This window comes from Arvicola amphibius, chromosome 1, assembly GCF_903992535.2.
Source record: "Arvicola amphibius chromosome 1, mArvAmp1.2, whole genome shotgun sequence".
In the NCBI taxonomy this organism is placed as follows: domain Eukaryota; kingdom Metazoa; phylum Chordata; class Mammalia; order Rodentia; family Cricetidae; genus Arvicola; species Arvicola amphibius.
In genome coordinates, this window is record NC_052047.1 from 114,689,500 (window position 1) to 114,715,466 (window position 25,967).

The 25,967-nt window shown below is 47.6% G+C and overlaps 2 protein-coding genes across 8 annotated transcripts in view; one reads left to right on the top strand and one right to left on the bottom strand.

The window, feature by feature from the left end:
- Positions 1-25,967, top strand: part of Tead1 (TEA domain transcription factor 1) — a 225,217-nt gene that overhangs the window by 176,046 nt on the left and 23,204 nt on the right. For 5 of the 7 annotated variants that reach the window (XM_038318641.1, XM_038318679.1, XM_038318660.1 and 2 more), the window contains 5 exons: positions 6,500-6,511; positions 7,409-7,543; positions 8,740-8,786; positions 9,622-9,683; positions 10,461-10,585. In XM_038318641.1, the coding sequence (XP_038174569.1) occupies positions 6,500-6,511; positions 7,409-7,543; positions 8,740-8,786; positions 9,622-9,683; positions 10,461-10,585 (381 nt within the window). The remainder of the gene's footprint in view (positions 1-6,499; positions 6,512-7,408; positions 7,544-8,739; positions 8,787-9,621; positions 9,684-10,460; positions 10,586-25,967) is intronic. The other 2 variants (XM_038318623.1, XM_038318632.1) reach the window with 1 other exon arrangement.
- LOC119806739 (cysteine-rich protein 2-like) lies at positions 15,923-16,884 on the bottom strand. Its single transcript, XM_038318693.1, has one exon. The coding sequence runs from the start codon at positions 16,839-16,841 to the stop codon at positions 16,308-16,310; it is 534 nt and encodes a 177-aa protein (XP_038174621.2). The 5' UTR covers positions 16,842-16,884; the 3' UTR covers positions 15,923-16,307.

A 25,967-nucleotide genomic window follows, 5' to 3' on the forward strand; every position in this document is an offset into this window, starting at 1 on the left:
CATTGCTGTGCAGATGGCCAAGGGAGATGGGCGGAGCCAGCCTTTTCACCTCACGTTCGTGTTTAAATGATTGCACAGCACGAGAAAATATGAAGAGGAAAGGAGGCCTTTGCTCTGTCCTCACCGTGGCAGGAGTCTGTCTTGGGCAGATTTGTTTTGTGTCCGGCTGTGGCGTGCAATGAAGAAAAGCTCCCAACAGTGCCTCATCCAAGCCGCCTGTGCCTCTGATCTATCCAGCGACTGAATTATTAGCTATGCGAACTCTGCTGAGGCCTTCATTTCTGCCCTGGGGCCCTTTGTGATTTGATCTTCGAACAGACCTTTCTTTCTGGTCCACCATCCCTTCTAATAAGCAAAGAACATAAAGTTCAAATCATTGATTTTATTCTTTCAAGTTCAAGAACTTTTTGGAGCATCGCTCAAGTACCGCCTGCTACATCCAGTTAGTGTTAACAATAAGGCATACTCCAGGGGAGACAGCCATGGGCACTCCCTGTGGTTCCTGGGCCACAAGAGGAGTGGGACCTGAACAGAATACAAGGTCCCAAGCCTTGATGGGAACCTGCATCCTTCAAGCCATTTCTCGGGTTTGAGAAACCATGACGGCCTCCTTCAGGTTCCAGTCTTCAGGTTTTCCTGCATTCATTACATTCTTTTGGTCTCAGAGGCACAGTCGCTGATGTGGGGTGGAATTAGAATCTCCGCCAGGAATACGGCAAAGCAAGACTACCTTTGTGAGGGGGTCCAGCATTGAATCTGTTCGCCTCTCTATGCAGGCTGAACAAGACTCAAAGACTCTTTTAGGGTAAACTGAAGCAGCTGTGTTTTATGTTTTTATCTAAATGGGGAAATCTCTTGCTCAGCAACCTCCAAAGTATATCAGAGAACACTCTAGAATAACGCTGGCGACCAAGATTGTACACTGATGGCCAGAGCTCCCGAGCAGCGGGTCATGGTAGGGGAAGCCTGGATGGTGGGCTGCCATCTTGTCTGATCCTGGCTGCCCTTGCTCTTGCTTGAGCAAAGAGGCAGAAAGGGGCTCAGAAAAACTTTGTGACCTGTCTGGGGTTACAGATCTGACCCTAATCTTTAGCCTGTCTGGTACCAAAGCAAGTTCTCTGAGCTATGCAGAAGGGTTCCGGTCCCTGAGTTGGTGCTGTGCATGGGTCTCTCCAGTTGGCCTTTCTCCTCTGAGTTTGAGGGGAATGGCGAAGATGCGCAGTGAAGGCTAGCTCCCACTCCAGAGCTCAGCTGCCAGCTCCCAGACACAGGACCGAGCTCCAGACCGCAGCTGGCCCACATCCTTGATTCTTAGGACCGTCTGAAGGCTCACCTACCCAGCTCCTCATCTGCGGTTCTTTGTGAAGCCAGGGGCCTACATCAGAAGAAAAGAACCACTGTGGACAATGACACGGAGCTAAACATAGCTCTGTACATTTGAAAATGAACAATGCGTAAAAGCCTTGAAAAATTTTTTCTTTGATGTGAATGGAGTCTTCGGCATTTCCGAGTACAATACGATGAATTAATTGCTACTCATTAGGCAGCAAGTCAGGCCAGCGCTGAATGTGGCTTCCCTCCTCCTCAGTAGCTGTGGCCTGACCAGAATAGCCCCTTTTGTGTTTGCTCCCGCCTCCTGCAATGATAGGCAAATTAGACATCCTCGCTAGAAAACATTCAAGTGCCCCATCCTTTGCCCAGACCACCTTATGGTTTTGTGATGTTTATCTGCTCAGGGGTCACGGTTAATTATTGCAGAGGTCACATGTATCCACACTATGCTTGATTAGACAAATCTGCAAAAGTAATTCTTAGGGAAGTATTTCATGTTTTGTTTGGTAGAAAGAATTTTTTTTTTCCCCAAGCAAATTGCTGTTATCTATCCCTTAAGAATTTTTTTTTTCCCCAAGCAAATTGCTGTTTTCTATCCCTTGTGTTATAATTTTATTTTCTGGGGAAAGCATGTTTGCAGGAAATTATGTAATAGCTTATGAGAGCTTTTTGCTCTTGGTCTCTATGACTTCATATGTATTTTCCCGTGCTAGTGCTAATTTTTCCATATGAATAAATCAGATTGGGATCTAAATTCCTAGATAATATAGCTCATGAATAAATTGGTGTGTTGTATCATTTGTATATATGCTCTGTATATTCTATATGTGAGAACTTCACAGGTTATCTATATATACTATATATAGCATGCTGTTCATTAATGAATGTCAGCTGAGATACACTACAAATAGGCACATGCATATTTATTATCCTCAAAGTTTTTCTCTGGAAAATGTCTAGAGACAATGAGATTGCTTCTGCAAGCTAACTATGTGCTGGCAAAACAATGGAAAAGGAGGGAAAGGTTCAAGTCATCACTAGAGTCGGGTTCATACATGTCCTGGACTTGAAGGACACCCTCTTGGGCCATGTGCATTCACATTGCTGCTTTTCCATTCCATTACATACAGGTGCTTCCCTAACACCTCGTCCCTTCTGATCACAGAGGGGAGGCAGCCAGCAGATCAGAGCTTGTCTTCACGAATACGAAAGCCTGTGTACTAACAGTTTGTGAAGTTTCAGGCGGAGGAGTTGATGAGTGGCACAGCCTATTGGACTGTGCAGATGGGGCGGGGGCGATGAGGCCCTCGAGGATGGACGGCATAAATTAAATGGCCAGGAAGGGAGGGTAGATAATGAGGCTCTTACCTCTGGCCCAGACTTTCCCAGCATCTTTGGCCCATGTTTGCCACTCTCTGGCAGTTCGGTGGGCCATGGGCTCAAGAGAAACAGGGACTGTGAACTTGACCCACCCCCTCCCCCCCGACTGTTTCTCGTCTCCTGTGTACACATACATGCACTCAGTGTTTCCTAGGGTCTAAGACAGGCAGAACATAACTCAATATTGACTTACTGCAGTGTTTCAAGATAAAACAGTACGTTCATCCTTTGTAAATCTCATCCTCATCTTGGAAACATTGAGAGGTGCAAATACATCTTAGAGTGAAATTAATTTGGTGTGTGAACACAGCTCACATTTCTTACACGCAGCACTGAGACTTGCGTGGTCCATCAGCCCCTCTTCTTTTGTGTGAGGGTGAGCAGAGCCAACAGATGAAGACCAGGATATTATCCCATAGTGACACAGGCAAGCAATTTACCCAGGTTTGACACTTGGGGTGATAATTTTTCTAAAGCCAGGCACATGTCTCTGTGCTGCAAATGACAGCTGTGAGATTGTCTTTCTGAACTCCCATCAGGGTAAGAGGGTTTGCAGCCAGGCTCTTATCCTGATTTTCATGTAGCCCTGCCAGTGCTTATTATCCATCTCCAGGGTTGCTTTAGATTATAGACCCCCCCAAAAACAAACACACACACATACACATGCACTACAACCCTTTTAATTTTCCCATGTATATCGTGATGAAAGACCACTGCTCTGAGATCTAATGAATAGACTATTTCTGCTGAAAATGGCAGGAAGTCACAAGTGTAGACATTTCAGTCCATTTACAGAAAATTGCCTGTTCTCAGGCAGGTGGGTCAAGTGTAGGAGCCTCTAGTGGAGATAACATTTCCGCCCCACGCTTGGCTTTCTGTCATGACAGGCAGCTAAGAGGTGCCCAGATCTGAACAAACTACTCGGTTGCTTCTGTTCATTAGTTCACTGGCCTTATAGGTTATGATATGCTGGTTACAATGGAATTCACCAGCCACCCTCATAGCTACAAATGCCTGCATTTATAATGGAGCCAGGAGGGTGTAAGATGTTCAGGTACAGTCCTTCCTAAGTGAAGAAAGTGAAGGGCCCTGAGTTGACTTGCCCTGGGTAGGACAGGAAGCCAGACACTTGAATCCCTACCAGGTATAGTTCACTCCAGGAAAGCTTTGGGTACTCCAGACATTACAGAGACAATGCCTCTGCTCTCCTGTATTTGTTTTTATTAATGTACCTGCCAGAGTGGCCAGTGTCGTTAGTAGATGAGTCAGATCTTGTTCTGAAGCTGTGAAGGTAATCAACAAAGATAGTTTCTTTTCTCCCTTCATGCTGGCTAATTTCTTTGTTTCGAAAGAAGGAGAATGGGGCTGGTGAGATGACTCAGCAGGTAAAGCACTTGTGCCAAGCCTGATGATCTGAGTTCAATCCCAGGGCCTCACAGGGCGGAAGGCGAGAACTGCCCCTGCAAGCTGGCCTCTGACCTCCACATGGCAGCACATACATACTTAATAAATGTTAAAAGATTTTGTTTAAGGGGCTGGAGAGATGGCTCTGAGGTTAAGAGCATTGCCTGCTCTTCCAAAGGTCCTGAGTTCAATTCCCAGTCAACCACATGGTGGCTCACAACCATCTGTAACGGGGTCTGGTGCCCTCTTCTGGCCTGAGGTCATACACACAGACAGAATATTGTATACATAATAAATAAATAAATATTTTAAAAAGATTTTGTTTAAGGATACTATCAAGCATTCATGGGCTTTTGAAGAACTTTTGAACATACCTAGCAAAAAGAAATGTTTCAGGCAGGTCTGTTGTAAGGAGGCTGCTTGTTGGTTACCGGCTGCTCAGCCCCGAAATAACCACACAGAAACTATATTATTTAAATCACTGCTTGGCCCATTAGCTCTAGCTTATTATTGGCTAACTCTTACATATTAATTTAACCCATTTCTAGTAATCTGTGTATTGCCACGTGGCTGTTGCTTACCCGATAAGTTCCATCCGGCTTCAGTGGGGCTACATGGCTTCTCTCTACTCTGCCTTCTTCCTTCCAGCATTCAGTTTAGTTTTCCCAGCCTAGCTCTGTTCTACCCTGTCAGGCCAAGCCAGTTTCTTTGTTCATTAACCAATAAAAGCAACACAGACAGAAGAACCTCCTAAGTCACAGGTCCTCATAGCCAGTAGGTCGTGGAGATTCAAGGAACTAGTTTCTCTCTGGACCTGGGCTTTGGTTTCACAGGCTGCCCCCTAAAATGCACCAATCCTATTCCACACTAGGCCTGGCAGACACACCCCCTCCCATCAGCATCTCATAGACACAGAATTCACAGGTCTCTGAGAGGCTGAGGACTTTCTCAGAGCCAGGGCCTGGAGTAGTTCTGTTCTTCAGAATTCACTCCAGCTGAGCAGCAAAAGGTCTGGGCCTCCCTTTTTTAAAAAGCACCAGGTCTGGGCCCTAAAGAATTTGTAAAGCATAGGCAAGACACCTATGGCCGTTCCTCTACCATTACCTCAGCAAATTGCCCAGAGAGCTTTTATAACCTCACCAGGGATGGGCCCAAAGAAAATCTAGCAAGTATGTGTTGGTGTCAGGCATTCTTCACTGTGAGTAGAACCATTCTTACTGCCTATAGATCCCTTCTGAGGGGAGGGGTGGGGCCAGGTGAAGCCATGGGGCTTTCAAAGTGGAGTGACTGGTGCTGACATCTGTGCCTGTTGTGCTCAGCTGTGCTTTAGGACACATAAATGCTCCCAGTCTATCATACAATTTCATTTACACTTACACACACACATGTTTATATGTAGCCTTAAATTCTACTTGCACCAACTTCAGGTTAGGCTTCAGATTAGAGGTTTGACTGGCTAGCCAATGAAGAGATCCTAAGCATCTTTCCTAGTCACGCTAGACCATTCTAGCAGGGGCCAGCAATCAAGCACTGTGCCCTTGATACAGAAAGTGCCATGACATGGCAGGTGTCCTCGGTGTGCCAGTGCAGCCTGGAGAGCTGGCTCAGCCCACTAGCGCTTGAGTATAAAATACAGAAATGTAAAAATGTATCCCTAGCTCCTCCTGTTTTCCCTTCTTACTCTTTCACTTAGTTTCAAACAACTTGTAGTAGGATAGTTCTACCCTTTGTCTCTTGATAATGAGCTTTTAGAAAACTTCTCAAGATGTCCTGGTGTGCTGGTGTGCAAAGTGCTGTCCACATTTTGGAGAATCAAATGCATCCTTGTTAGAAGCTTCCAGAATTGTTTCCGAGTCTGATTCTTTCTCAAGCTCCTCTTAATCTTCCCTTTGGCGGCTTGTCCTGTTTATCCCTCACCTTTGGTTAACTGCATACTTGGAAGCTGCCAGGAGGCTGACACCTGGTGTCGTCTCAGTCACTGTCCCTCACTGTACACTCCGAGAGGCAGCTTTGTAGAAGGTGGTTGGTGTCACTATTCTGTTGCTGCTTCGGTGGCCTCTGGGCTCTGAGTACAGACCCTCAGACCCCTCAAGCCTTGCATGTACCCATGGGGCTTGCCAGACACAAGGCCTGACCATTGTTCTGTTTATAATGGGGATACCACATAACACATATTCACGGAATTGGGGGGTGAGGGCTGTTCTGTCAATGGTTGTTGATAGCTATCTGTGTGGTACTCCCCTAAAGTATAGAAGATGCCCACATTCACATTTTTATAGCACCCAAATGTTGTGTTTATACATATTATTTTTTAACTAAAGAAGAAAAGTAACCCTGCCTTTGTATGTGATTCTTTTAACAAACTGTTTATTATTGTATCCAGGTAACAAGCATGGTAAGTATATCCTCTAAACTGAGTATCTGTATTTTAGCTGTGCTTGGCAGACTCTTTATTTTGGCTAGCTTTGTGTTACCAGTCTTGGCTTTGTAGAAAAGAATCCATTTAGGAAAGGAATAGCTGTAGCATCACCTACACTGAGCTTTGGTATAGGAACCACTGTAGCCTTAGCCCCATAGCATGTGCCCCGACAGCATGCTGCTTGGCTGCCCCCTGCCCGTCTGCTGCTTCTGAGCTGCCCCTCCATAGATGCCTTCTAGGGTTCCTGGGCCTTGAACCATACCAGCAGGGCCTGGCACCGTGGCCCAGTGACAGCAGGCACCCAGGTAGCGCTCCTTACATTCTGTAGATGACGCTGTGGCCCAGTGACAGCAGGCACCCAGGTAGCGCTCCTTATATTCTGTAGATGGCGCTGTAGCCCAGTGACAGCAGGCACCCAGGTAGCGCTCCTTACATTTTGTAGATGGCGCTGTGGCCCAGTGACAGCAGGCACCCAGGTAGCGCTCCTTACATTCTGTAGATGGCCCTGCCTCTGCTGATCACCGTGCTTCTTACCTCTCACTTACCTTATCACCCTTCCCCCTTAGTGTGATAAGTCTTGAGAATTCTTCTGGAAATAGAAACAATGGATACATTGTTTGTCTTCCTGTCTATTGGAAAATGGATTAAGGGTTTAAAACCCAACCTTGCCCCTAGGTATTGCTTGCTAGTAGCCCCAGTTCCGTAAGTCAGAGTCTCAGCCTCCTGGCTGTGTTGATTTCTCTCTGTGCATGTGTGCTTTCCTGGCCCCCGTGTGGCTCTGTATTTTAGTCTTCGTGCTCGTGGCTGTACTGTTTAACCCACATGGTAGTCGTGTGTTCCGTATTAAGTCCGCGTGTCACTGTCATCTTCAAGGATCAGACTGCCAAGGACAAGGCCTTGCAGCACATGGCTGCCATGTCGTCAGCCCAGATCGTTTCTGCTACTGCTATCCACAACAAGCTGGGGCTGCCTGGGATTCCACGCCCCACCTTCCCGGGGGCACCGGGGGTAAGTTAGAAACCGAATCCAGGAATGATGGTTTATTGGGTGTGATGGTACTCATGAGGCCTATTTAGGAAGATCATAAATTTGAAAGCCTGTTTGGTCTACGTAGTAAGTTCAAGGCCAGCCTGGTCTACTTGATGAGGCCCTATCTAAAACTAGAACTAAAAGAGACACATGAGGATGTGGCTTGGTGGTAGAGCACTTGCTCATATGTTAAGCCCTTAGGACAATTCACAATATCACAAAATAAAATAACAGATGGTGGATGTACAAATGGATAGATAGACGACAGATAGATGAATAGATTAAAAGACAGATGATGGATGGATGGATGATGAGTATATAGATGTTAGGTGGATGATTAATAGATGGTAGATGGATTCATAGATATGTAAGACAAGAAAGGTGAGAGATGAGGCTAGAAAGAAAAGAGAAGAAAAATGGAAATAAGAATAAAATAGGAAGATAAATGTTTTGTTTTCGGTGTTCCATTTAGTTGTGGCCTGCCTCTTTTACTCTTTACTGCTTCTTGGTCCCCATCCCTGTATCCTTAGGGTCACTTAGCAACAACAGGGCAACTCCTGAAGGCTAAGAAGCTGTCTTTTGCATCTGTTTCTCCCCAGGGCCTTCTTCAGTAGTCTCATTGTCATGGCCATTCTATAGCGCCAAAGCTGGGGTTACTCAGTAATGAGGCTCCAGTAGAGGTGTCTTGGTCGATCATATAAGTAATACTGTCAGGATTCTGCCCTTCTCCCTCAATGGGGACTAGCAGGCCCCAAAGGCCTTAGGTATGCTCACTGCAAAAATGAGGGCTCTAGTTGCTTCTCCAAGCTCTGGCTTCATTATCTCAAAGTCCATGTGTTGCCCCATTGGACCTGGAGAACTACACACTGGGGGGTGTACAGGAAGCGCTTGGAGTAGAGGAGTGCCAGTCTGTGCAGAATAAACTCAAGTGCTTCCATACTGCCTCTTGGCCAGGACGCAATGGCAAAGGAAGCCCCCACCCCCCACCCCCCACCCCATTACCAGGTCAGGGGTCAGCTATGGTCTTGAAAATACCACTGACCACACCTGTATCCACAGCTGGTGGGTGGGAACACTCTGGTGTGCTCCAGGAGGGACTTAAGATCTTGCACACATCATAAACTGTTCTTTAATGAGAACTTATAACCCTGAAGCCTTTGCCTCTTACCTTCCAGTTCTGGCCTGGAATGATACAGACAGGACAGCCAGGATCCTCACAAGAGTAAGTCTGGGAAGGGCCCAGATAGCAGGGGGAGATAGCCCACCCTGAGGGATTTCTTCTGCACCAGGCTTTCATTGGGGATGGGGGAGGAGATCGTCAAACGGAAGTCCCTGAATCTGCCAGTCCTTATGTTCCCATGTTCTAGGACTTGGCAGAGGACCTGCCTTTCGGAGTTAGCACAGATGCAGATTCATTTGTCCCACCTTCAGTATTAGCAGTGACACAGCCAGAAACTTGAATTAGGTCCCTTAGTCTTCATGGCTTTGGCTGCAGCACCAGGGGCTTCCTCACCTCCTAGAGGTCAGCAGAGACACTGGCTTTCCATTGTGGCAGTCCCTACGATAGGAGTGCCTGATAGAAAATCCCAGAGACCCCTTGAATTTAGGGAGCAAGTTCAGCCCACAAGAGTAAAGGGCAGTTTGGGGATAAAGCAGAAAGGAAAATTTCTTTGTATATATTGAGCCGTGTGGTCTAAAGAGGGGAGCTCCTGACTCATGGCATCCTAAACCTTGCCTGGGCTGTGACAGATGACCCTGGTATATGTGGGCATGAAAAGTGTTCTTCATGGGTACCTGCTACACCATGGGGAAGTCAAGCTGAACCCTGGCCAGTTTATCCCACCAAATTGTTAGGAGTGTTCGGCCTCTGCAGACTGTTGACCAGCCTTTCCTTTGGAGGGAGAAACTTCCTTTTTGTAGATACAGTTCAGCATGAAATGGGCAACCCAGTGCAGGCAGGGAGCCAGGCAGTGTAGTAGGTCATGGGGAAGTCCTACTGGAGGCCAAAGCTACCACTGCACCCACGATTTTGACTCTTGCTAACCGTTTGTCCCTAGCGTCAAGCCCTTTGTGCAGCAGGCCTACCCCATCCAGCCAGCGGTCACAGCCCCCATTCCAGGTGAGTTCTCTTGTTTCTTCTTCGATGGGGAGCGAGGGGCAGCCTGGCCTCTTTTGTCCCAAGAGTGCAGTGATGCTGTTCTTAGCCACCAGTCGCCCCGCTTCTTTTCCCTCCTAAGGGTGAGCCCTATCTTGAAGCTGAGAAAAGTCCCAGGCATCTCCCATCAGACGCTGGGTCCCTTCACTGAAGAGCTCCTTCTCCCGGGGTCTAGAGAGATGGCTCAGTGCTTAAGAGCACTGATTGCCATTGCAGAGAACCTGGGACCATTTTCCAGCACCCACACAATATCTTATAACCATTTGTTAATCCAGTTCCAGGGGATAAAATCCCCTTATCTGACCTTTGGGCACTAGGCACACGTATGATACACATACGTATACGCGGGAAAAGCATTTAAGATGATAAAAGTTACTAAATAAGAATAAAATTTAAACCAGCCATTTCTCCCAAGAGCTCTTCCTGTGGGGTTGTCAGGAAACAGGAAGCCTGGCCACTTTCACCTAAGATGCTGGGTTCCACTTAGAAGGGGAAGTTGTTGTGGTTGCCGTCCTCAGCAGCTGCCAAGTCCTGCAATCTGAGTCAGGCACAGATAACTTCAGCTTTCTTAGATAGTGAATTTCAGTTCCTGGTTGGTTTCCTTCTGCAATGGATCTTCCGCTTAGCTGTCACACTGCCTGGTGCCCCTAGTGGAGGGAGTCTTCCTTCCCTTCCAGGCCCCACTGAGGTCTAGGATGAGGCACACATGGACTTGTGTAAAGGTGACCATTGTTATTTCAGGGTTTGAGCCTGCGTCAGCCCCAGCTCCCTCGGTCCCTGCCTGGCAGGGCCGTTCCATCGGCACAACCAAGCTTCGCCTGGTGGAATTTTCAGCTTTCCTTGAGCAGCAGAGAGACCCGGACTCGGTGAGTGTGCCCAGAGGTTTGTGGCTAGCGGGAAGTGCTTCTACGCCTGCTCGTTTCTTCACTCTGTGGTCTACTCTTTATGGACCCCCTTTCCCTTACATCTGTGTAATGTTCTGTGTAAAAAAACAGCCAGACAGCCGTTCCTCACCCGGGGAAAAGGATGCTGTTGGCAGATAGCTCCAGCTTCAAAGATGGTTGTTCACTGCTGCTTCGACTACAAGCTCGAGGGAGTACCTAGACTGGAGGGCAGGCCCTCACCAGGCTTATGTCTCATAAAATTTAGCAACAGGTAACATTACTGAGCATTCTTGTGTGGCTGCTATGGTATAAAGTAGTTGAACACAATTAGATAAAAGACGACAATGGATTAGTAACTTCTTCAATCATGTAATTAATTTCTCTGGGTTAAAGATTCTTTCTAAAATACTAAAGCCTAAACAGTCAACCATCTATCTAGCATGTCTACGTTTGTACGGTCCTTCTCCCCCAACCCCCCAAAAAAACCCCAAAACAACAAAAACATTATCTCCAGAAGTAATGTTGGTGCTCTGATAGCTACTGTGGACTGCAGTCTTATTGTGCTGTAAGTACCAGAAACACGGGCATCTGAGTCTGTTTGTCGTTCGCTTCTTTTCCTTCCCCACCCACTCCATCTTGTACGCATCATCCCATGCATATGCGCGCCGCCCTTCTTCCCCAACCCCATAAGCCTGTACCCTTTGTTCACGCCCACTCCTTGGCTGAGAGTGTGAGGGTTGCATCTGTGTGTGGGTGAGCCCCAGGCAGCAGTTGAAGCAATCATGAGTTAGTGTTTGGGATCCTCACCAATTCCTTTCCACGCTCTATCTCCCAACAGTGACCTCTTTGGGGACCATGCTGAAAATGCAGTTCCAGGGTCCACTGTGGGTCTTGCTCTCATCCGTTATCAACAGAAAACGTCATAAGCCGGGCATGGTGGCAGACAGATCTCAGTGAGTTTGAGATCAGCCTGGTCCACATAGTAAGTTCTAGCACAGCCAGGGCTCCATTGTAAGACTGTGTCTGAGACACAGAGAGAGGGAGGGAGGCAGGCAGGCAGATAGATGATAGACAGACAGACAGACAGACAAGACAGACAGGTGAGCACACACAGTTTGTCCTACGTGAACACTATGCTGAGCAGCATCAGAGGTGACCCTCTGAGCTTCTGCTTGGCAGTGCCCCAGATGTTATCAGAGTTCTAAGAGTTCATGTGGGATCCTCTGACATACCTGCCCCGCTGAGGACCGGCAGGGAATAGGGCTGCTGCAGTTAGGAGACAGTGAAGTAAAGTGGGTAGCAGAACCTGAAGAGGCACTTGGCTAGAGCAAGGCTGCAGCTGTATGGTCTGCTCTGCTCCTGTGGCTGGAGGCTGTCTGGACTCATCCACACACAGGTGGGGGCTTTGTGATGACAGCAGAAGATCAGTCTTGTTCTTCCTGGAGGCCGCCCTGACCATTTCCTTTCTGCATCTTGTGTTTGCTCCCGAGTACTTTGCCATTGATTCTATCCCCATAGTGTCCCTGTAGACAGGTTCTGTTTTCCTCGCTTTGCAGAGGAGGAAACTGAGGCCAGGTGACTTAAGTTATACAGTTAGCAAGCAGGAGGAGCAGACTACATCCTCTCCTGAGGTGTTCTCTGCTCACTGCTGTAAATTGCACCATTAACGACGGCCCTCACTGCCTGTACGGTCCTGACTAGGTCTCTCCCTCTGTACCCTATTGCTCATGTTTGAAATTACCTAATCAAAAACACATCAGATTTCTTGATCGTATTCCCTTGGTGTGGGTGGAACACCCCCAAAACTTCAGATGCCCAATCCCTTATAGCCTACACACATCCTCCTCTGTACTTGAAATCATGGATTCATTTGAGGGGGGGGTGTCGTTTTTTTGAGACAAGATTTCTTTGTGTCATGCATTTCTTGTTATAAATAGTTTCATACTGCACTGTTCAGGGAATGTAGATGACACCATCCCATGACTGAGGTCCCAAACTAAATAAAAAAGAAAGTAAGTACTCTAAGGGCCAACTAAATAGAGTATATCAGAGGCTTCTAAGCGCCAGTATAGAGTCTTTCCTCACAGTTGAAAGCTGCTTGATCTTCATGCACTGCTCCTGCAGAGAACCCACCCTCCTTTAACTCCAGCTTCCTGAGATCCGATGTCCTTCCTGGCCTCCAACGCCTTGCATGCGCATTCAGAGACTCATGCATACAGACACATGATGAAAACTAAAATCTTTTTAAAATAAGGTTACTTGATCTGTAGTTTAAAAATGTCTAGTTTCAGCTGGGCAGTGATGGTGCACACCTTTAATCCCAATACTTGGGAGGCAGAGCCAGGTGGATCTCGGTGAGTTTGAGGCCAGCCTGGTCTACAGAGTGAGTTCCAGTACAGCCAGGACTGTTACACAGAGAAACCCTGCCTCAAAAAACCAAAACAAAGACAAAACAAAAAAGTTGTGTAGTTTCAAGGCTAGAGATGTAGCTCAGAGGGTGAGGGTTATTAGTATGAATGTGCTAGATAGATCCTGGTTTCTGCCCACAGCATCTGAATAGTAAGAGCCGAACCGTTTTAGGCAATGAAAATACTTTCTAATGTATCTTGATGTTGATGTTTCTGACTTGGGGTTTGACATTTATATCAGATTCATCAAATAAAATCTTAACGGTATTATATAATAATAATGTTGTTATCTAGTCGGCCTCACATTATTTTTTAGAACACTCATTCTGCAGTTAAATGTATACAGATGAATGTAGGGGGGCCGGCTCAGTTGGTAGAGTGCTTGCCTAACATGCATGGAGCCTGGGTTATTGCCAGCACCACATAACCTAAACATGGTGGCCCCTGCCTAATAATCCCAGCGTTTGGGATGTAGACACAGGAGGATCAGGGGTTTACACTCATCTTTGAATTCTACATGTGTAGCAGGCTGAAATTGTGCATCTTCACTTTTAGTGGAAACATGAGGGCCCAAGTGTAGTCTCTGTGCTGGAAGAGAAAAGTGGTAATTGGGTCCTTGAAGTGAAAGGGAATTAACCAAGTTATTTAAAGCATCTAACAGAGTCTGAAGCACCAGCCTTTGCAATGACCTCACCTACCATACACTAGGCAAACGCCCTGTGTGTTCCCTGACAGGCCTGAGTGCTGCTTCAGAATCAAGAGTAGGCTGAAAAATTCAAAACATGTGCATGATTTCTTTGGCTCTTGAGACTTTCTGTGACTTCTAAGACATTAATTTCATTGTATTTTTTTTTCTGCGATAGAAAAGTTATAGTCACTTAAAATACTCAGCTGGTATGTTTAAAGACATTTGGAAATACTTAAAATTTAATGTGAAAATATTAGTCACATTAATTTGATAAGGAAATTAGCAAAGTGGCCAATAACTCTAAGACCTTAACCAAATTAAATGTTGCAGTTGGAGTATCTAGCTCTTTGCTCCGTCTCTACTTGCCCCATGTTTCTTCTGTGTCTTTGCAGCAATGTAGGTTCATTTAAGTTGTGAGGTGGTGAAATATCCCCAGGAGGGGCTGGGGAGATGGCTCAGAGCTGAAGGCAGAAGATGAGTTCAGTTCACAGCATCCACATTAGGCAGCTCACCAGGGTCCGCAGGCACCTGCGCTCATGCATACGTCCCTACACACAGACACACATGCATACATGTGATTGAAATGAAGTAAATCTTAGAGAATAGTCTTAGTAGGAGAGAGGGAATGAGAGTGGAAAAAGAGCCAGACACCGTGCTGGGGAGTTCGCTTACTCTGAAGCTCGGTGCTAAAGTCACTCTCCCTCTTCCTGAGGAAGAGGCTGAAGGGGATTGCTACCTCCTAGGCCGCTTTGAACCCTGGTCTTCTGTGCCATGAGTTCTTAGCTGCCTAACGGCAAATCCCAAGAGCCTGGAACCTCGCCTGTCTCCCTGGTGCACGGCTATACACTCTGTACCAGCCTTTCTTGAAACCCTACTGGCTCACCACATGACGCTGTTGTCATCACTGAGGACTTCTCAGCTCTGCAACTGTCATGTGGACGGTGTTAGTTCCAGTAGCAGTTATGGCCGGCCAGTGCCTCTTAAACCCTTCCTGTGTGCCAACACTATATGTTAGCTCATTTAATCCTTATGAAGTAATGCGCCTAATGTTCGACTGCCAACTGACACTCAAGATGGGATTCATGTCCAGGTCAGCTGACTCCGAGCCCTGAGATTGTGACCAAAAGGCTGTCTGGTTCATTTATGTCTGAGCAATAGCCTGTGTTCATGGCTCAAGGCTGCGAGGAACTAATGGAAGGATAATAGATGGCTGCACGCCCCCTGCTGGCTCCATGTCCTGTTTGCAGCAGATGGCAGCACTTCCCCAAGTTGGTGGTTGTTTATGTTGGTAGGAAACCAGCAAGGCAGTCCCTCTGTTACCTTTGGCTCCACTAGAAGCTAAGAGAAAAAAACAGCAGAGGGTGAAGGAAAGGAGGAAGAACCTAAATAACAAAGGCTGTTTTAGAAGTGGTTGGGAGTGCTTGGAAAGTGCGCTTCCTACGTGGTTTCAGTGTTGGGCATCGAGTGTGAAGTGCAAGCTCCTCCGTGGATGGGGCCATCTAAGGGCCAGTGCGCAGAGGGGAATGTAGGCAGCTGCTTCCTTGTGTACACAAGAGCTCCGGGTAGGAAATGTGTGTGCCTGATAAAGCCTGGATGGTTCCCCATCCCCCACCCCCAACCCACTCCTGGAACCAGGAAGCTTCCTTCAGTGGTGCCTTGCCCTGCCCCTCTACTCACCTACACCACAGCTCCTCCTTGCCACTCTTCCCAGGTGCCAGGTTCCATGCTTCATGGGCACAGAAGAGAATGTACAGGGTTGCTTAGAGAAGGGGACACTGGGAAAGGAGATGACACATGGTCCAGCTCTGGTACTGGAACATGCCTGACCGGCAGGAACCCCCTAAGCTTGCCTTTCTGTGCACCTCCAAAGAGTGAGCTCCAGGGACAAGGCTAGTGTGGAACTGGATAGCCTTTCTGGGGTCTTCTTTTACAGCTCAGCATTCTGTGATGTCAGAGAAGAACAGAACGTCCTCACCTGGACTCCTCTGCCTTACTTTCTTTTTTTTTTTTTTTCCTCAAACCAAACCATTTATTGACAGCAAAAGTCTCCGTAGCTGTGAACCACGTGAGGGGTAGGTAGGGAATAGTGTGGGAACCAGCAGCGGGCTCTTTGCAGGGGTGCTGCCACCCTGGGAATGCTGTGAGCTCATGCCATCATCGGCAAGCAGAGCATAAATAATACTGGTGGGTAGGTGTGGGCAACAGGGATATCATAGGATAGCCACCTCGGAGAGCTGTCAGGGACAGAGAGAATGCTGGGCACAGGGGCACAGGACACATGGACTATGGAGGTACACAGACACAAAGGGGACAATGGGTAGCATAGAACATGCCGAGGTAGCACACAAAGAAATAGGGCTGAAATTCTGGGCTATTCTGGAGACTACCCAGGAGGCTTCCTCCTCCACCACTTAGGCCCTGGGGTTTGCAGGCAAGACACACTGAGGCAGGACTAGGCAGCAAGTCACTTTCCCTTAGGGTCAAGTAAGGGATCCCGAGCACAGCATCTGCAGATCTAAGGCTGAACGGTGCCTTCAGGGTCTTTGTCATAGATATAGCTGCCCACAGCACCGGTATTCACACCCTTGGGTCCAAAGAGAATTCCATATCAAGGCTTGTGGCAGTAGGGCTGGCCGTCATGCTCAGCATGCCCGCCGGGAGTCAGCGTCTTGGAGCAGCGCTCACAGCGCAAGCAGGGCCGGTGCCAATCCTTGCCCAGAGAGGTCACCTTCTCAGCAAAGTACACCCTCTTGTTGCATCGAGGACACATGTTGGGCTCCCCAGTGAATGTAGTGACACTAGAGGCTTTGCTGGGACCTTTGGGGGGTCCGCTGGTCTTCTTCTCCTCTGTTCGCACCACAGGGACCTCGATGGGGCCAGTGACCTGAGGGCCCTCAGCCAGAGGCTTCTCATAGATGTAGGAACCAGCGCCCCCTATATTCACGCCTTTGGGTCCAAACAGTGTGGCATAGCAGGGCTTGTGGCAGAAGGGCTTCCCATCATGCTCAGCGTGGCCCCCAGGGGTCAGTGTCTTGCTGCAGCGCTCGCATTTGAGACAGAACTTGTGCCAGTCCTTGCCCAGGGAGCTCACCTTCTCGGCGAAGTACACGGTCTTGTCACACTTGGGACACTTGGAGGCCATGGTCCCTGTGCTCGGTAGGTCCGCGCCCTCCACCAGAACTGGTCTCTGCCCTCTGCCTTACTTTCATGACACCTGTATCTCATACAAAGATGAGATTCCTTGGCTTCTTGGTGTGTGACCCTCAGTTTCTAGGTTTTGTCGTGAGCCTAATAAGGTCTCTGAGTAGCTGACTATGTTAATTGCATTTTGATGCTGTCTTTAGGCAAATCTGACATTGCCAACGTGACTTTTGATCCGGTCTTGAAGTACTACAGTGGGAACTAGGGCTAGATGGTGGGTAGTGAGAGCAGAGCCTTGGGGAGTAAGCAACCGCAAGAGGCAGAGGGTGCCTGAGATGGCCGAGCACGCTGATGGAATGTAAAGGAGCCATGGGACTAGGGAGGAAGCTCTTACAGTGTCTTGCCATCCTTAAGCCAAACAAGGCATTGACATTGGTGCTGGGATCCAGCCTCAAAAGTTTATGTAGCATTGGAAGCAGTTCACAGATGGAAGGGTTGGCTATTTGAACTTCGAATCAAAAGCCAGTGGCTTGAGGCATTTTAGGGAAATTCCAAGCAATAAATCACTAATATCTAGTGCTGGCTGAACAAGTGCCCTGCCCCCCACACTGACTTTCAGAGAGAGAAAGACATTAACCTCAAAGCGGGGGAGAGAGGGGATCAGGATGGACAGTTAGTTCATAGCTCAGTGTGGAGGATGAGGGCAAAGTCCAGACATTTGTGTTCTGCTAGATGGAAATTGCTGAAGGTGGCCTAGGCCAGGGATTGACAGTGCCTGACTTCTTTCTGCTCCTTATCTCTCAGTGGCTGGAAGCATCTGGACTGTGGGACCCTGGCCTGTGGTATGAGTCAACACCCTCCTTGCCTGAGGGAACCCAAGTTCTCTGCTGCAGGGGACCATGGGCCTCTGATCCAGCTCTCATTGATGTCCCACTGATGTTCCCTCAGATAACCTGATTCCTTCCAGTAAAGTGATTGGGCCAACCTAGGCCTGAAGATGATTTAATTTTCTTATCTTTATAGCTTCTTGCAAAGACTTGAATGCCCAGATCCAGTAAAATTCCTTTGTCAGACCACAGTTTTGACGTTAGTGGGTTCAGGGAAATGTCATCAGCACAAGTCAGAAGAAACTAGCATGTGTGAGAGAGGATGGGTGTTGGCTGGAGATGACGTGGAGTTTAGAGACAGTTCTAAGCAGCCTTCACCTCTTCCCTGGGTGGCTGCAGCAGAGTAGTGTGTCAACTGTGAAGTCTCCAGGTTGGGTAGGGGTTGTGGCTGACTGGGCAGACTGTACAGCAGCTCTCTTTCACTTGACCTTCACATTCACCCCGGAGATGACCCAGCTGGGTGTAGCCTTCTTGTGTTCAGGCAACACGGCACTCCGTAAGCAGATTCCTACCTCTGTATCCTTAACATCCTTAAAATAATGGTCTCAAAGTACATTTGAGCTTTCAGGGCTCGGAGGGGTACTGCACCTTGTTTTGATGGTTGGCTGGACTCAGGTGGGCCTATCCTAGGTTTTCCTCTGTGGTCCCCCAGGAGGACCCGAGATGAGATGGTATCCAGGGCTCTGCATGATGCCCAGGCGTGGTGCAGTCCCTCAGCTCTTTCTCTGAGTGGTGCTAAGTTGTTCCACACCCAGCACAAGGCTTCCCATGGCTGCAGCCCGTCTGCTGGGTGGTTTATATTCTCTGAGCTGGTCTGGGAACTCACCCTCTTTCTTCATTAGCCTTTGGGGAAGAGGCAATTGAAAGCATCTGGAAATGCAGGTTTTATAGACATTTCACAGAGGCCCAGTCAGGCTTTCCTTGGCGGCTCAGCGTCCCTCCCGCTCGCCTTCCCAGTGGCCACCTTGCGCTCAACCATCGTGTCCTTTCTGCCACACTGGGTGGAATTAGGAAGGGGAAAGAGGCACCCTGGTAGGAAGTAAAGGGATACAGCACCCTTAAGCTCAGGAGGACTCCTGGTTCAGGGTCACCTTCTCCCTGGCAGCTACAGAGGCCTGTGCAATCCCCCAGCCTCTCTTGGCTGAATCTGCAAGTCACTTTCTTGACCTGACTCCACACCCATCCCCTGTGCCTGCCATCAAAGGCTGCCCAGGTCACGCGAGGGTGCCAGACAGACAGTTCAAGCTAGAGTGTGTCAGGAAGCAAATGCGGGTGATTTGTCCTCATTCGAATTCAGCTTGGACACCAGTGTCCTTCGACATGAGTGATTTGTCTCGATTTCTTTAGATTCCTAAGTGGATTATAATTTTTCTCTTGGTATTATTTGACAGCAGTCATTTTTCAAGGTTTTACTAAGTTCTTCAAATACTTGGAATTTTTGGGAGAAGTTTAGGAGAAGATCGCCATCTTCAGGTTGCATGGCGCAGTGCAACTTTCAGGCCTGTTTTAGGGCACAGATTTTCTTTTCTCCTCCCTCTTTCCCTCTTTCCCCCCCCCTTCTTCCCTCACTGCCTTTCCAAAACTGAAACAGCCACATCAGAAATCTCTAAATGAGGTAGAATATCAGTCCTACTGGGGAAAGGAAAGAGGTTGGAGTGGGAAGGAAAGAAAACAGTGATACCCCAGTAGCCATTGGGAGAGTTTCTGTTCTTCGTTGTCGTGGATTGGGTACATCCTCAGCTATTCCATTGCCATTTTAGAGGATAGACCTTTTTTGCTTCCTCAAAGGGAGCCTCTGGTTCTGGTATCTGCTAGCATGAGGGAAATTCAGAGACCAGTAGTGATGGTAACTTCGGGATAGTGGGACTCACCCTGATGAGCCTGGAACTTCCCGCCCTCCCACCATCCATTTCTGTTTTAAATCAGTCTTTCCATGTTGTTGCTGTCTGAGGGATCGCACTACTTCAGATCATCCCAGCCCATGCAGAGAAATGTCACAGTTAGAGTGAGTGGTATTTGTGACGGTTTCTCTGTGCTCAATTGATAATGTAGTTTTCACAATTCTCTCCTTAATCCTCCTGCAGTCATGTGTGTAGAACTTGGGATAGAGGGGCTGAAAGCCACAGCCCAGAAGGTTCTAGGAAGTGGGTGGAATCAGCAGCAAATCCAGACCCAGGTCTCAGGGTCCAGGTCTCCTCACTCCTCTGTGGTTTCCATTAGCAACAAAGGGCAAATAGAGCTAGGGACCCGGAAGACAGAAGGAAGACCCTTCGTTAGCCCTTCCCCCACCCCTTTCAGGCTCTTAGTGACTGTGGTGAAGGGCAGACTAAGATCACAGTGGTAGAAAGACAAGCTGAGCGATTCCTAGAGTCTCAAGTGGATTTGCCTTCTCTGGGGTCCCACATGCACACCATCACCCTGATTTCTGTGCTACTGTCTTGAGCCACAGAGGAACCTTACAGTCTGACTCGAGCTTCTTTGAGGCCCAGGGAGCTTGTAGTCAATATCAGATAAACATCCTGAAAGCCATACTTCTTGTTTCCTTTTATGGTGTTTTTTCTTCCTTGTCTCCCCACCCCCACCCATGTTCCATGGTATTCATTCTTGGGCTGTTTATTTAAGCTAAGGCAAATTGAACCACATGGTCCATACGGAAAACAGCCAGATGCCACCTGTGTCTCCTCACCTCCTGGTCCCTCTTATTGCTGATAGCGCTGCATAGCCCTTGTAAACACTTATTTGTGTTCTTTTACATGTAATTCATTATCACTCTGTATATGTGTGCATGCATGCGTGTGCACACATGAATGTACATGCCATGGCATGCAACTTGGGAATCGGTTCTCTTCTTCCACTGGTGATGGAACTCGGCTTTTTTATTCTTTGAGGGGCCCTTGTTCATAGAAAATATGACTTTTAGAAAATACCTACTGACTTCTTACTATGGGAGAGTAGGATTTAGCATTCTCTATTAGCATATGTTAAATATAAAATACCTGCTTCTGTTCTGCTTTTAACCTCTCAGTGTAGTTTACCAGAATTTCTGGTTTAATTCTCATTTCACTTACATCACAAATCAGTTTTATTTTTTTTTTTTTTTTCTTTTTTCGTTTTTGGTTTTTCGAGACAGGGTTTCTCTGCAGCTTTTTTAGAGCCTGGCCTGGAACTAGCTCTTGTAGACCAGGCTGGCCTCGAACTCACAGAGATCCGCCTGCCTCTGCCTCCCGAGTGCTGGGATTAAAGGCGTGCGCCACCACCGCCCGGCTCAGTTTTATTTTTTATACAGCAATGTGACCTGTTAGCTCTATCGCCTTTCTTAGAGATGTGTCCCAAGAGTGTATGACTGCCTCTGTTTGTTATCTGTCCAATTTTTTTTATATCTACACAGGCATATCTCTTCTGGTGGTTCCACATGCACACAGGCATCCCATTTCTAGTATACCTCTAGAACTTTCTCTAGATGTTCTGATAGAGAAATCTCTTGGGCCCCTCTTCCTTGCTACCACCTCTTCAGGAGCCCACAGCCCATGCCCTGCTTGACCCAGTTACTGACCGGGTTTCTCTGAGAAGGACCCTTGCTCATTTATTCTGAGAAATGTATCCTGTAGTTACTAAAAAACTTCAGGGAAGGTCAGTGTTCTGAAGCCTCCTGTGTCTGAAAATGGACTCTACTCTCATATAAACGGGTAACTGGTGTGTTTAATGTGTTTTAAGTGTTTTTGCATGTGAGCATATGTACACGGTACATGTGGAAGTCAGAAGAGCCCTCAGAGGCCAGATCCCAGGAACTGGAGTTATGGATGAAGGCCATGTAGGTGCTGGGAACTGAACCTTCCAAGAGCAAATGCTGAGCCGTCTCTTCAGTCCCCATAGTCATTGTATGAAAAGCACAGTTTAAGTGTGATGTGCAGGAGAGGCAGAGGTGACCCAAGTCTTCGGTGTCCTCATGATTATCAGTTTGTGCAAGGGTGCTTGCTTAGGTGGGTAACGATTCTGGACACAGAACCAGAATCTCATAAGCTGCCTGCCCAGTCTGCACAGAGTCTTTGAAGAAAAACAGCTTGTAGTGTTTGCTTATGGGTTTAGTGTTCCTTGCTCAGTGCCTGGTAGACAACGGTAGGCGGTAGGCGAGTCGACTGGGTACTGTGTCTGTTGTTGCCCTTGGTATACGCATGACTGTTTATAGCTATTAAGTGCCTAGGAAGCTTTGCTTCTTAAAATGTTTGTTTGCTTTAATTTTCTATGTTTATGGTTTATGTGTGGCATGTGCCATAGCTTGCGTTTAGTGGTCAGAGGACAGCTTTGTGGCGTCCTCTCCTTATCCGTTCCACTTTCACCTCCCTGCCCCTCTCTTTCCAGTGATTTAACCAAGAGTGTCTTTACCCACAGAGCCGTCTCCCTGGTTTTTGATGTTTACAAATTATTGTTTTCAACTGAACAGGTTGGGTTTTGAAGAATTATAGTCCTGGGCTTTGCCACAGGTCGTTTCTTGACAGCTACTTTCTTTTGAAAGTGTTTTCCTACGCCGGTTTGTACGTGTGTCCATTCCTTCCCTTAGGGAGGAGTTACAGCCTCACCCAGTGGTCTTTGGAGTTTTGATTTTGTTTTATACTCAGGCCCAAGCACAACAGGTTGTTTTGTTCCTTTTGCCCTTTGGGTTTGCGGCCAGGGCTCCTGAACTGTCCAGGCTGAGTTGCAGGGAAAGCGAGGCCTTGTTTGTTTCCTGCTGTGGTCTCCAGGACACCTTCTCCAGCCTTTGTATTCTTAGAAGCAGAGTCACTCCTTGGCGGCACTGAAGCCCACAGACACCACTGGCCAGGCTTTGGTTCCACGTCCCTGGCCTTGGAGAGACAGTGCCTGCTTCTCTGTCCCTTCTCTGTCCCTTTCAGCCCTTGAGGCACAGAGGTCATATCGTCAAAATAGAAACCTTTGTGGACTCGGTCTGCTGCACTTGTGACTTGATCTAGAATTGTAATTTAATTTCACGGATTTGGGGACTGCTGTTCAGCTTTTCTTCTCAAGTCAGCTTTCAGGAACAGTTGAGTGCACGTTTGGGGGGGCATAGGTGGTTCCTCAGTAACATAGTGGTGATCTCTGTGTGACCCAAAGCCTGGATCTCACGTGGTCAAGCTTTATTCTTGACTCCAGGCCTAGTCCCGAATGTGTAACTTCAGACAACAATGTGTAACTCTGAGCTCCTGGTTCCTCCTGTAAAGAGAAAAAGCCCACTACAGCAAGGATGACCTGAGTTACCCTTATGAAAAGCATGATTCACGACAGCCTGGGGACACCAGACCTGGTCTTCCCTTCCACACAGGCAGGAGGTTCAGTTCACCGAGCAGCGGGCTCTGAGGACCATTATACCTGCCACACGCCACCTTCTGCTTGCTCCCAGCTCTTGAGTGATGGATATTTTTTTTCCCCACCCCAGGATGGAGTGATTATCCATAACCCAGACCATTAGTGGTCTAGTTTATTGACTGCTCTGTGTCTGACAGTCTTTATGCCAAGCACCTTCTGCCTATAATAGTTACCTCTAGGATTCTTCTGTTACCCAGGCCTTGCACTGCCAGTGTGCATCGGAAGTTCAGAGGGTTCCTTCTTTGTGCTCAGTCGGTACTATGGTTTTCAACTTGTATGACCCTGTCTTGGGGAGATGCAAACAAATGCCTACCGACCGCAGATTAGGCATCAATGATAATTCAAAGTAAGGATTCCATTCAAGTTCCCCTTGGGAACCAGTGAATCCACTGGGTTCCCTTATGATCATGAGTGAGTGGGGGGGCTTGTGTATAGTGATGTGGTTTACCCCCTCCTAAAAAAAGAGCCACACCATTAAAAAAACTTAGCTCAGTATCAATGGCAACTGCCCCAGGCTGCACAAGTGAGATTCCCTTTCATTTAACTGTCCACGTTATGTCTACTCATGGGGGTCCTATCTTCTAAAGGCAATGCACAGCTGAGGCAAAGTTACTATGCAGAGATGGGGAAGAGTCCAAACAAGGGACTAGATCTCTAGTGAGGGCCTGATGGCCTTCCCCACTCCCTTCTCCCATGAGGAAACCGCAGCAAGCTGGCTCTTGAAGGTGTCCAGGGGCAATCACAGCTGCCCTCATGGAGATGTGGACGGCTTTGGGGCTCAATGGATAGAGTTCCACAGTGTGGCCGTTCCTTCCTGGCCCCTGTGAGTATGATCGAGTTCGCCCCTCTGTTCCTGACGTCTTGACAAGGAGTGGTCTGAACTCTAACACTTGTGTGCTGACCTTTCAATGTCAAGAGCAAGAAAACTTCAAGCTTCGGAGCCTATTAGCTTTGTTGCCACTCTGCCCTAGCCTGAGGACCGCCATTGGGTCAAAAGAGCTGGGAGCCTAGGCGGTTCCGTGCACTGTGTCCCCAGGGCCCTGCTGTGCTCCATTCTTTCCCATGACTCACTCACTGCCTACAAGAGGCAGCAGGGCTGGCAGAAATGGGGCCTCTCAGATCTCAGGCTAGAGATTCACAGTTCCTTCACCTTCACTGTACCTCACATCTTTCTGTGGCTTTTATTGTCTTGTCATTGAGAAGATGGCCTTGGGACTGGAGAGATGGCTCCGTGGGCAAGAGCCCCTGCTACTTCTGCAGAGGGTGAGTTTGGTTCCCAGCATGCACGTGGTAGCTTACAGCTATCTGTAGCAGCGTCAACTCCATGGGCCTTTGTGGACCTATGTATGTGGCGTATATACATACACTCAAGGACACACCCATACATATAAAGATTAAGATGAGAAGATAGTGTGACAGCATTTGCACAGATGTCCCCTCCCCAAGCCACAACACAGTGGCTTTGCCTTGGTCTTTAGAGGCCTTGGAGCATAGGTTCACTCTCTCCTTCCACAGAGGCCTGTAGGCTCTCAGTTTGGGCTTGAAGCTGCCAGGCATCTGGTTCCTGTGTTGAGCGTATGGCAAAGGTTTGTAGGGTCCTGTTTTCATCTCACCTGGAATCCACTTGTCTTGGAAGCCTTGGTATAAAGTTAGCACCCAGAAGTTGCCTAAGTGAGGGTTTGGCCATCCTGAAGAAGATATCTACCCAGTCATATTCTGCATGCATGGGATACTGGCATCAGATGAGACGTCCATCCTTGCGCTTCTCAGTGTCATGGCCAGAGTTCTTCAGTTGGATAGCAATCAGGATAGCAGCCAACACTCCCTTGGGGTATATTTTCTGGAGTTTATAGCCAGTCAGCCCAGTTGATGAAACTGAATTATCCATGACCCCAAACCACTTCCTTGTGGTAGTACTTTTAATACGCAGGTATTCGCTGTGCATCTCAGGAGTGTCATGCAAAATGACAGCAGCTAGCTTTTGAGTTCTTGCTTTTCATTGGCTCTAGGATCTATGTCAAGCTTCAAAGTATGGTGTCATTTAAACTTTCTGACAACCCTGTGAGATTCACTCCATCATTGCTGCCACTCTGGACACTAAGGAGGCAGAGCCATTGTCAGAGATAGCATACACTGACTCTAGGGCTTTGTCCTTGAACTGGCTGAATCTGGACTCCACATTTTTTTTTTAACCATTGGGCAAAACTGTAAGAGTTTTTCAACAATTTGAATATTAACTATAACAGTCTAACTCAGGGTAATAGTTGGTGAGCTGTTATTTGTGTGTGGGGGGGTGGTCTGCTATGCAAAGAACTGGAGATGTAGTGTCTCTTGTAATTCCTTGAGTTTTCCTGGAGCCCCTGCTCTCCTGAACGTTCCTCGGCCCTGTGACTTAGTGGGAAATGCAGGTCTAAAGTGTCTGGTACCAAGTTTCTAAATAGTAGCTTCATACTCAGCTACATATTGAACCTAATTGAGGAACTTTAAAAGTTACCCATACCTGGCCTCAATTTTTAGAGGTTCCAATTTAGTAAGAGTGGCGTACAGGCATTAGTAATGTTTTAATAATTTTTGGGGGTCAGGACACACACCTTTGTGTTCCATGTACAAAGTCTTAAGCCAGGTATGGTGGCAGTACATTTTTTCCCAGTCTCTAGGACGCAGAGGCAGGTGGATCTATGTGTGTTCAGCCTGGTCTACACGAGACCCTATCTCCAAAACAACAAACAAATCAAATAAGGTCTTAAAGCAAGGGAAGAGAGAGTGTCCTTTGACAATAAATGACTGAATAGAATTCAAACTTTTCGTTTCTTTGTTCCCAGTTGACCTATGCTTTTTTTTCTTACTGTCCCTGTTTGACCTTGGAGAGTCTTTGCTCA

Coding starts and splice junctions, on each gene's coding strand:
- LOC119806739 (XM_038318693.1), bottom strand. CDS start 16,841: ATGGCCTCCAAGTGTCCCAAGTGTGACAAGACCGTGTACTTCGCCGAG.